Source organism: Rhinolophus ferrumequinum, chromosome 19 (assembly GCF_004115265.2).
Source record: "Rhinolophus ferrumequinum isolate MPI-CBG mRhiFer1 chromosome 19, mRhiFer1_v1.p, whole genome shotgun sequence".
Lineage (NCBI taxonomy): Eukaryota > Metazoa > Chordata > Mammalia > Chiroptera > Rhinolophidae > Rhinolophus > Rhinolophus ferrumequinum.
In genome coordinates, this window is record NC_046302.1 from 26,316,372 (window position 1) to 26,328,894 (window position 12,523).

General features: G+C 35.7%; 2 protein-coding genes across 2 annotated transcripts in view; one reads left to right on the forward strand and one right to left on the reverse strand.

Moving 5' to 3' along the window:
- The window catches only part of DSG4 (desmoglein 4), a 37,542-nt gene extending 33,791 nt beyond the window's left edge, over window positions 1-3,751 (forward strand). The window contains exons 15-16 of the mRNA XM_033135607.1: window positions 508-707; window positions 2,984-3,751. Coding sequence (XP_032991498.1) covers window positions 508-707; window positions 2,984-3,751 — 968 coding nt within the window. The remainder of the gene's footprint in view (window positions 1-507; window positions 708-2,983) is intronic.
- DSC1 (desmocollin 1) overlaps window positions 1-12,523 on the reverse strand; it is a 309,329-nt gene that overhangs the window by 245,741 nt on the left and 51,065 nt on the right. The gene's annotated exons all lie outside the window — the stretch shown is intronic.

Genomic DNA, 12,523 nt, shown 5'->3' on the forward strand with positions numbered 1-12,523 from the left:
CCCTTCGGATAAAAACAGCCTAAGGAGACTGAACACTCCTCTGAAAGCCAGCTCTCCATCCAGCACCAGGGTGAATGAGGAAGGTTGAGTTTCAATTTCTGCAAAGATATCACTGGCCTTGCTTTGGAAGGTTCTGGAGTGGGTGCAAACCTTCTCAAGATGGGCCAGGGGAGCTTGCTAGAGCCAGCACTGGAAGGAACTGGTGCAGAAACAGAGTCGCCTCTCCTCTTGGCTAGTTCTACACCTTTAAGTCGAGGGTGAAGTTTGTGCAAATGTGAGAAGGCCGAGTCCAGTAGATGGCTCCTTCTGTACCATTTACTTTCTTTGATTTTTAACAGCAAGCCTGGAGATTGTGGGTATAATTCAAATCTCTCTTTGCCCAGTGTTCCAGTTCCTACTTGTGTGGTGGTGGTGGTGGTGCACAGCAGACAGCGGCTAACAGTGGTTTACCCGGATAAACAATGCAGACAACTCAAGCATGGTTATATGAACACCTTCTCCTTACAGAAATCTACACTAACACCTACGCAGGCGGAGGAACGGTTGAAGGAGGTATATCAGGAGGGGAACTCAACACAGGTTTTGGGACAGCCACTGGCCTGGCAGCTGGAGGAGCAGTGGGAACATTGCGGAGGAGAAGTTCAATACACAGAGAATATGCAGACACCGGCCTGAATATGGCTTTCTTGGACAGCTATTTTTCTGAGGTAATTCCCCTGCACAGTTACATGTAGAATAGCCTTGAGGCTGAATAATAATAATAACAGCAGTAGGTTCTTCTGAAATATATTCAGTTATTCTTAACCCTATCCCAACCCAGAATTTAAAAAAATATATTTCACTTTTCCTTAAAATACAGAAAGCCAATTTTCCAAAGCATTTCGTATTCAATTGACATAACACATCTTGATACTGTAAAAAAGTCTCTAGCATCTATCATCATTCTCCACTTCCCTTTTTCCCCTTTTCTGTCTTCTATTTCCTTATGGTTTCCCCACTTTGTTTCCCACAGCAATCGCAAAGCAGGAAAATCCCAATCAAGGGGAAAAAATAGTGCATTCATGTCCTTTCTTTATGATGTCCTTCTTGCTCTGCACGTGCCTTCAATAGAAAGGACAAAAAATAAATTAAAAGCTAGGACTGGGAAGGAAGATAGTGGTAACTCCATAGCAGAGCACCACCATGACTTGGTAATAAATCAGGGCCTAGAACACAGGTGTCCTAATCTCTCTCCAGTGTTGCTAAATGGATGAGTAGGGATGAGGTCTATGAGTATTCCAAAGAGGAAAGCCCCATAGGCATTGGGTTGGCCTAACAACCCAAATGGATACCATAAATGGTAAATAAATCCTCTTGCGAATTCTATTTAGTATGTTTATTTCACTTAATTAGTAGCCCATTTTATCTCATATTTCAATTAGACTGTTTTACTCCCCACATGATAATACATGAATTTCACCACTGCTCTTAAAAAATTCTAAGGATGTTGTAATTGTAGCCTATATCTTAAAACTGGTGGTTACAAATACTATGCAATGTTGTGTATGAATAGTATTGCTTATTTAAATGGGTGATCGATACTGCAGTGTATATTCCAAAAATGGGAGCAAATTATACATGCGTCATAGAAATGTTATAGAAATGATATTTAACACATCATTCATAAATATTACAGCAATAGTAAAGAAGCTTTATCATTAAGATCAAAATTGCACTGGTCATTTTTTGCTATAGTTACAATTAGTGCTTTATAGGACAAATAAAATCAAAATGCATTCTCCTTTTTCTATGGGCACTGAGGTCACCTTTCCCCAAACATTTTAACTCTACACTTAAAAAATGGCAGTAGATTTCAGAGGTGGCAAGCAAAAGGCTCTGAAGAGCAGTGCCAATTCTTCTTTCATGTAACTTTTTACACCAGCAACATGCACCGTAGTAAACTTGTGTCCCATACAAGAGATGATTATCCTCTCATTGAGCTCTCATTTAAAATATTAAAAAGTAAAGTTTTAAGGTAATCCCGAACTCATAAATAATTGACTTCAAGACCTAAAAATCATTCATTCCTTGTGATAGAATTTAGACTGTGGTACAGATCAGAGAGAAAGCAACATGATGTAGTATAAAAAAGATAGATGGATTTGAAGTTGTATTCTACAAGTATTTGGGTCTTGGGCATGTCATTGTCCGTCTCTGGGCCTTCAGTTACCTTATGTATAAAATAAAGAGAGAACCAGATTAATCAGGCGATTCAGATGGTGCTGGGCAAGCCCTGTGGGAATTCGTGGGAGCCTTCAAGGACCATACATAGCATGTGAGAGAAAGGAGAAGAGAATAGCAAGTCTCTGCTCCCACCCCGCCCCCTTCAAACAGAGAAGTCCCACTTTCATTCATTCTACTTGTTGGGCTCCTACCTTGGATTTCATTTAAAGGGTCTGTCATTAAAAATAATTTGAAAATCACAGTAGATAACCTCTTAGTGTTTTCCTCCTGTTAATCTATGTCCAGAGACATCCCAGTTCTCTTCACACAGGCCACATAAAATTTCACTGAACATTCTGATATAAGTCTCTGAAGCTTAGAGATATTTACATCTTCATACTTGCTTTTATTCTAAGTTAATCAAATATTTCTCCTTAAGTAATATTTTGAACATAACTAAATATATTTTACTATTTCTAGACTACCTCAAAAACAAAAGACAAGTCCAAAAGATTAACACATTGTCTTTGATTCAAAATCTGAATAAAATGTAGAAATGATCATTTATTCAATTTCAAATAAAAGAAATACACATTTATTCAAATTCTATGCACCATGAGTGCACAGTGAGCTCCTTAAAAAATTCCAATTATTTAGAAAGACTTCAAAGAATCAGTGTTTTTCTCGGTTCATTCGATGAAATCTTCTTAGGTCAGAGGCCTCTAAAACATTATTTCAAGGGAAGAAAACTTCTAATTTCCTATTTATCTTCTAATTTTAGAAAGCATATGCTTATGCAGATGAAGATGAAGGCCGACCAGCAAACGACTGCTTGCTCATTTATGACCACGAAGGAGTAGGGTCTCCTGTGGGCTCGATTGGTTGTTGCAGTTGGATTGTGGATGATTTAGATGAAAGCTACATGGACACATTAGATCCAAAATTTAGAACTCTTGCTGAAATCTGCTTAGACACAGAAATTGAACCATTTCCTTCACACCAGGCCTGTATACCTATCAGTACTGACCTCCCTTTGCTTGGGCCCAATTACTTTGTTAATGAATCTTCAGGAATGACTCTCTCAGAGGCTGAATTCCAGGCAGAAATGGCAATACCTGAACCCATGATGCATGGGGATATTGTAGTGACTGAAACTTACACTACTGCTGATCAGTGTATGCAACCCACTACGATTGTTTTTGATCCTCAGCTTGCACCCAATGTTGTGGTAACCGAAACAGTAATGGCACCTGTCTATGATGTCCAAGGGAATATTTGTGTACCTGCTGAGTTAGCCAACACACAAAATGTAATCTATACTGAGAGAGTACTGTCTAGTCCTGGAATGCCTGATATGAGGAATAGTAGCATGACCGAAGGTTGTATGGGACCTGTGATGAGTGGCAGTATTTTGGTAGGGCCAGAAATTCAAGTGACACAGATGATGAGTCCGGATATTCACATAAGTCAAACTATTGGTTCCACATCCCCAATGACATCTCGACACAGAGTCACACGGTATAGTAACATACATTACACTCAACAGTAAGTGCTTTATGGTCAGTATTCCATATAGAGACCTTTCACCTTGTCATCGCCAACATATCCACCAAAGATGTATATATAATGTACTATATTTAACATTTTCATAGTCAACAAATATTCAAATTTTCTAAATTTAGTGCCACTCCTTGATTATATCTTTTTGAGGGTAAATGCAGCTAAGCACTTTAGATACGTTTTTTAAATTTTTTTTTCTGATTTTAAATAATGTGCCAAAAAACTTGAAAAAAATGTGTTACATCTTTTGATACTGTGTAATAAACAGCACATAACTCATAAGGCTAATCTTAGAGGTCTTCAGGCCTGTAGAACTGGTCGTGTAAACCAAGATATCCTTGTTCTTGAAGGTTCCAAAAGAAGTCTTGTCTGCATTCACCAGTCATATGTGTCTTTAGAGTACTATTTCTATTAAATATTTTTAATTGAAAAGTGAATGAAATGTACATTTCTGAAAGGAAATTTGAAAGGAAGATGGAGCATCTATCAATAGAGATATGAAGTCATTTGACTCTTCAAACTGTTTCTCAAGATATGCAATATTTAGAGCATGCTTAATATAATACTGGGAGTTTGCTAGCTAAATGTATCACTGAAAATGATTCATCAAAAGGAATCATATATATGTATAGATACAAATCTATACATATATACATAAATCAATATGGACCCATTTTTTGCACTTTATTGATTTATATCATTAACTATCAATTAATTTAGAATAGCAAAAAAATTCTGACAACACTATAGTAGAAACAGCTCTTAGGAGAAGTAGTAGAGATTTTCCCCCTTTCACAGAATTTTTTTCCTTACTCTTGATACTTATGTCAGAAAACCATGAATATGATTTAATAAGTTTCATTGACCTGAGTCACAAAATTTTTATTTAGCAATCAGATAGTCTTCAAAAGCACCTCCATAAGTATGTATATATTTAGCAATATTTACTTAGAAGCTACTATGTGTTGAGTGGTGGTCTCGGCTCTGTGAATATATAGGTGAAGAAGACAGACATGATTCCTGTCTTCACGGAACTTCTAATTCATACCTAGACTTAAAATAAAACTCTAAGGATACAGCTTTGAGTTCCTACCAAGAATAATTAACAAAATATTTCAGTCCATTACCAAAAGTGTTTTTCCTTTTAACACTGCTACTTACATTGAATGAATGCGATGGAAACATATGCACAGATTGCTTATTTTTAGTAGGCATAAAGCTGGCTTAAGGAAAAGAAATTCTAGTGAGATAGTTTTATTTAATTCTGTAAAATATGTAAAATATATAGTAGTAACTATAATGTGACTAGTAAAATAATGTAAATGGAATAAACTTATTTTCAGAAATTATTCCTTTTGGAAGAAAATAATTGTAATGCTTCTTGCTTAATTTTGTTCCTTTACAAATAAAACTATTGTAGAGTTTGAGGCATCTCTCATATTCTCTTACCCAGTTCTTTTATTTTACAGAAAAGGATTCTAGAACTAGAGATGTTAAATGACCAGAACCTTTCAGTTGTGGTATAAAACTTGAACCCATTGCTCAGAGACTCTGGCCAGTATGCTTTCAATACTGTAACTTCATCAGACATGGAGAGGATCAAATTTGGCCTGTTGCATGGTCTTTTCTATTTCCTAATGGAAAGAAAAATATCTCAGAAACAAAACATAGGTTTTGTGAAGTTTAAGTGCAGAATGGCTAAAACAGCATAACACCAGAAGGTTATTTACATGTGTTTTAATCTCCAAATTACATGTATTGCCAGTTGTTATAGTCATTCCTTACTTTAGTTATTCATAACCAAGGTTCTGCTACATTTCACTACTCTACAAATTGATGAAATCCACAAGATAGCCACAAAGCATTGTGGATCAATTTAGCAATCAACACCAGCCATGTAGTATCTTGTATGCATTCAGTCCTGTGGCACATCCTGACATGAATATTTCTTGAATTTTTCATTCTATTAGGCCAAGAATTCTAAGAATTATGAAACAATTAGTGAATAAATACAAGGTGCTAAGGGGATTAAAACTGAAAATACTATGAAATTTGAGATATGCGGAATAATACTAAGCATTTAGTTGATAGATTAAAATTTTAAAAGGAGGTGAAACCACTTGTAAGAAGGGTAAGAGAACATTTCTGTGAGACTTTTCTACTCTCTCTCTATCAATATGCAAAGATTTAAGGGTGCTTCCAAAAGAGGAAATCTTCCCCCATGAATGACTTCCTCCATGCTATCTATGGAAACAAGATCAGAATCATTTCATTTTCTATCTCAGCATTATCAGTGAGGAGGAATTCCTTCATCATTCCAAGATGGTCAGTATCATCTATATATGACTCAAGCCTCTGAAATTGGCGTATTTTTAAAATATCGTCTCAAACAAAATAGAAAACATAAAGCAAGATTTCCACTTCACTCCTTAAGAGTTATGGTATTGATTTATCTAGGAGATAAATGATGATAAAGCACTTATGTTAGAGTTTGAAAATGAACCCAGGGGCCAAGGAAATAAGATTTAATAAATAAATAGATATAGGTTGAGTCATATCTCCTGTCCCATGTAATTACTTGAAGGGATAGCATTATTAAATGAATAAATGTATTCTCTTAGAAAAGTCTTATCAGGTGAAGGGAAAGAAAGACATCCGAAAACCTCGTTTCATAAAAAAAAATTACCTTTCAAAATTCCTTTATGGATTAGATATCTCTGACTGCAGTATATTACTACATGTAATAATGTTTTATATATTTCATCAATAAAAAACATGTGATGAGAAAAAAATGCTTTACTTTCTCTTTGATGCATATAGTATTCCATACAGAACCAACACATTCAGAAAAATTTCCTCCCATTGTGTTGCTAGGTGAATATCACTATTATTATTATTGTTATTATTATTATTATTATTATAGGAGGATGGATTCATTTGTAAATTGAAATTCAGAATAATTCATTTATTTGTCAATGGTAGAATTTCTCAATATAATCATTATTTTATTAGTAAATGCTCACTATAAACTAACACATCAATTGAATAAGCTCTAGAAACTGTTCTAGATGTCATGTAAATTATGGAATTAAATGCCATCTCTTCTCACTGGATTTAAATTCAACAAAATTATTACTATTACTGTTCCTGTACCAGAGACACCAATTGCTGTTGAACTAAGGAAAGAACAAATAATTTCAATTAAAGGAACTGATGAAGGCTTTTGAATATGACGAGATCTGAGCTAAGCCAAGTAGAATTTTGTCTGCAAGGGATTCCAAAGGTATAAAAACCAAAAGCACAGGACATATTCAGAGACTATTAAGTCGTCAAATCAAATATTTTTTAAAATGCCTGGAGGAAATTAGGAATTATAAAATTATTTCATAGTCATTTTATATGATAATTACTGTACTAATTACTCAAGATATGTTACCCTATTGAATTCTCAAAACTACACTATGTGATATGACATAACAATGTCATCAATGAAGACACTAAAGCTAAGGGAAATTGTTATTTTTATATTAGAGCTTAAGTGAATAACAGAGTTAAAATTCAAATTCCAAAGATCTTATTCTTACCTACTAATTTTTTGAAACTTATTTCTGGAAAGATATGTGAGAGGCAGATGGTAGAGAGCTCACATCTCATTAGGGATTTGACGTTAACTTGGTAGAAAATGAGGACCCAGTGAAATTTTTTGTGTTGGTGAATAGCCAGGTCCTATTTCACCAGACAACACTGGGGCAGCCCTCAGATACCCTCATGATAGCTGATGTGCTGTTGATCACCATGATACAGAGAGCCCACCATGGGTGGGTCACTAAAGCAGAGGACCTAGTATGGTGGTCAGTCAGGATCTTCTGAAAAGCCAATATTCCAAGGTGAGCTCACTGGCCCCAAAGCCTGGGAGATCCTCTCAACGCCCATTGAGGTGAGCAGGTCCACGATGTGCGGTCAAAAGTGACTCTAATGAATCATTCGATATGTTAATGATAAGTATTTGTACATCAAATGCCTTTGACCTTTTTTACTACTCTAGATGCGGTGGATGACTATTTGCAATTTCTAGACTAGGGCACGCTTTCTCATAAGTCTGTCACTCTGCCCCACCCTGATTCCTGAATCTGGAGCCCGCTTCACTCCCCTCATCCACTTTGTAGCTTTTTCCTACTCATCCCTCAACCCTGACCTCAAGCATCGCCCCTTCTTGGCTGCATTTCTTGATATCTCATTCACTGTCCCAACCGGCTGGCTTGCTCCCTTGCTTTCTTTACTCTCATTATTCACACACTAGTTTTCCTACGCCTGCCAGCCTGTGAGCATCTGAGAACAGGGATAATACTTTTCTCATGTCTGTATCTCCAGTGTAGTCGAATGTCTAGTACATAGCATGTACTCTTTAATTTTGGAAGTGAGGAATATAGTCAAATTCTCTCAAGCACCTAAGAGGAAGTGTCTGCAGTTCAACAGTGTTGCCTCTAGATAGCAGCCCTTTGACACTCTCTGAAAAGTTTCCATAAATTCCACCCTTGGCAAGAAAATACAAGTACATAACTCACGAAGACAATTACATTTCAGGAGAAATGTACCTTTTGCAGAAATAATAATAAAATAAAATTACTGAAAACAACCCCCATGCCTTTTGAAAGAAACTATGGTATAGCTGAATAAAATAAATTCTAACATGTTACAGAGAAAGTGATTTTATGCAGAATAAATACTTCAAAAGAAAGTTAAAACTTCTGGAAATTTGATAGAGACTGCTAATAATAAGATTACCTTATATTACCGCCATTGATTGATAGCTTTTTTCTTTCTTTTCCAAAGCCAGTTATTCTATTTCTTATGTATAAGTTCAGTAACAAATTTTATATATTATATATTATTTATATATTTTTATATATGTATTATATATAAATATATAATATATAAATATTATATTATTCATATATATTATATATTATATATTATTTATATATATAAAAAATCATACAGCAAGGAGAAAATAGAGTTCCCAATATTAAACTAATATTAAACTAATATTAAACTCTTTACTTTTCAACATAATATATTTCTCAAAACCACCATGAAAATCAAATAAATGAACCCCAAACATTACACTTACATGTTACATAGAAAAAAACCCATTCCCAGAAAGCCAACAGTTATTGCCACTAAACATGGTATAATCTTTTATTTTTTTCTTGAATGTTACAATATGTAAATGGTTGTTACAATATTTTAAACATGGACTAAATATTAAATAGAGATAATGACAATTAATTTGCTAAGACAACTTCTTTAAATCCTATTTCAGCTTATTTGAAATAACAGTAAGAAATGGAGTTCATACCAGGAAAGAATTACAGTGGGGATTTCCCAGTGCTTTTGTGGATTATTAAGAAAGTGAATAAACAATAGATTGTGAGAGGTCTTATCATTTTAAAAAATAATAAGGGAAAAGGTAATAAAACCATTCCAACAATTATACAACTGAGTTCTGTTTTACAGGTAAAGATGGCAATCATCTGGTACTGAACTGCTGGCAGGAGGGCACCATGTGCTAGCATGAAGTGCTTGTTCCTTAGCCCACACACAGGCTGAATTGTACACAAGAAAAGCAATGTAGGGATGCCAGTATATAATGTGGATAAAGTGAGTTGAATGAAAGTGGAAAAATGAAAATTGAGGACTATCTGTAGTTACTGTTTTTGACATAAAATATCAACTCGAAGCATTGAAAAATGTTTTCTTAAAAAAAGGACTATACGTGCGTTAAAAATCATAGAGTTTCTCTGTAATTAGTAAGATGACTGAGCTAAAGGTAAGGGAGAAGCTGAAAGGTAAGGGAGTATGCTTACCAGGGAGGAGGAGAATATGGGTGGTGAGTGAGGTGTTAGTACAAAAGTCACAGTGTGCACATGTGATCGGCATAAATATTGGCTGACTGGGACGTCTTCATTATGTGTTTAACAGGGAGGCACTGACTGGGTGGGGACTTTGGTATCAGTGAGGCATGAGCCATCAAATAGATAAAACTAGACAGGGGTTATAAAGAGAGTATCAAAAAAAGTTATTATTATGTGCCCAGCTTTATGCTAATTGCTTTTCAAACATTTCCTCGCTGAATCCACCTTTTATAGATGAAGGTAGAAAAAGAAAAATGATATGGGAACTACTGTGACTGAGTTCTGATAGTCATTCATTCATTAAACGTACTGTGAGCGTTTCATTCTTTACTTGTGAGCTACGTGCTAGGAGTAGAGAGGCGAACTCGGGTCCTTGCCATCAAGGACCTCACATCAGATGCAGGAAGAAATAAAGAGTTAAAATACAAGTGTCACACAAGGGGAATGAGTGAGAGGGTTATCAGAGAAGGAAGGGGCCCCAGCCGTGTGGAGCTGCAAGGGCCTCTCAGAAAAAACGACCTTTGGACTGAGTCTGAAAGCGCCCATAGGAAACACGCAGATGAAGAAATGGGAAGAGCATCCTAGGCCAATGAAAGAGAATGGGAGAGAGAAGGAGAGAAACAGGGAACGTGGAGAAAGAGGTTAGATCCTTCTGAAAACTGGAAGTACTCTAGTTGTTAAGGCTAGAGAATGAAAGAAGACGGTTGTATAGGCAAGAAGTCAGAGGTCTAAATCTGTATGGCATGCTAAGGAACTTTATTTTAATCTGAAAGCTAACGAGAACCACTGAAACACTTAAAGGAGAATAGTAAATCTGAAATCATTTGCGAAGTTTGTTCTAGTGCATGGAGGAGAAGTATAGCTGTTGGTAAGATCAGTGAGGAAGTTGTTTCAATAAACCAAGGCAGTGACAAAATGATTTGAGTTTCAGCTACATGTCATAATCCTTGAGATAACTGACTAATTAACTGCCCATATCACAAAAATTATGTAATTGTGCATTTCACAATTGGCGGCAGCAATGGCAGCAGAGGCAAATGATGGCAACCAGTGATGCCACTTGTATCCCAAAGATGTCACTGTAACCTAAAAACACAGAGCCCAGTAAGTGCCCTTGAAACAGTGGGGCTCTCCCTGGAGGACTACCTGCTGAAGGAGCAGAATATAGAGACTAAGATTCAGCCTTCCACCTCAAGAATAATAGGCTTTCTACATTTATAAGGAATAAAAATGAAATTTTTAAATAAGTCAATGTTAAGCTGTTTTTTGGTTATTAGTACAGCATTATGTCCTAGTATAAAACTAATGTTTACTTATTGTAGAAAATTTAGAAAATATAGTATTATAGAAAGAAAATGGAAATTATGTACCACCACCCAGAACAAGACCACTACTGCTAACACCATGAAAGTTTCCCTTTCACTTAACCCTATCACAGCTCTACCCTCCAGCTGACACGTAACGCCTAAGAAACCCAATTTGTGACGGTCACTACACCCTTTCTCTACACCCTCATGTGTTGCATATTATTTTAAAGTTGAGATTATTATACATAAAAGTCTGTGCCTACTTTCACCCTTAAAATTCTTTGTAGAAATATTTTAAGGTAGATTTCATCCCGTGATTGGATATCGAGGCTTCTTCCACTCCTTTCATATTGTAAATAAGGATGGGGAGCTTTGCATGTGCTTTACACGATTTCCACTGGAATTGAAATTTCTGGGTCAAAGACTATGCACAGATTTAAGAATCTGTATATTACAACACATTGTTAACAAATAGGCCTGGATGTTAGTGAAAACACCTTATATACCAAAGTGCAATAATCATAACTATAGTATTTCCTTTTTTAACTTCTGGAGTTCCGGTTCAGAGATTGAATCCGTTCATTCAACAGATGTAACACATCATCGTGAAGTTTATGTTCATTCAGATTCCAGCATTATAGAGGAATATTTAGATAGATATCCCCAGTTATCAAAACTTAAGTTATCCCATGTCATTTTTGATGGCCATAAATCTTACTCATTTTTTTTTTGACTGAAGACAACATAGGTTCTGCTATGTATAATGTGTTCAGTGTATAGTATTGATCTATGTATAGTATAATCCTAGTACCAAAGTTATGGGCTATAATTTTCTAAGAAAGTACCAAATTATCACCTAACAATGTGAACCCTGAAAACAATCACTCCCCCTAAAAAGGCATGAGAAAATCTAAACCATAATGCCACACTGGCATCTCCCAAGTACCATCTGTAAGCTGGCTGATAGAACAAGGTTAACTATCCACCAAGAAAGATCCTTAGATTTAAATATGTACTTTAGAGGCGGGAGGGAATAATCCCAGTAAAGATAGGACATGATCTCACATGGACATGTAGATCCCATACTCAGATGGCACTTACTAGTTATCTCTGTTCTTAATTTCACAAAATTTGAGATTTTTACACTGTCCAGAACACATCAAACTTTGACAAATCTCTCACAACTCGTGGACTTCAAGTATTAGCCTGTTCCCTATTATTTTCCATTTCCAAGTTTCAAACCAATGTTTCCACCCCCACCCTGCCTCAAAGAATTTACATTTTTCTTTTCACCTACACTGAGATTGGCAGGAGAAAAGTTACTGTGACAAATGAAGTTGAAAAACTAAGATAAAATGTTTGTTTTAACCCTTGAACAGAGAGGATGGAAGATCTGGACACCCTAAGAAACATTTGGCTTAACAGTAATTGCTTTCTTAACAATGACAGACTGGGGTGCCAACTTTCCCAAACAAATATCACCAGCTAATTAGTCATTAATTCTTTCTAATGGGTGTTCTCTATTCATACAGCAGCATG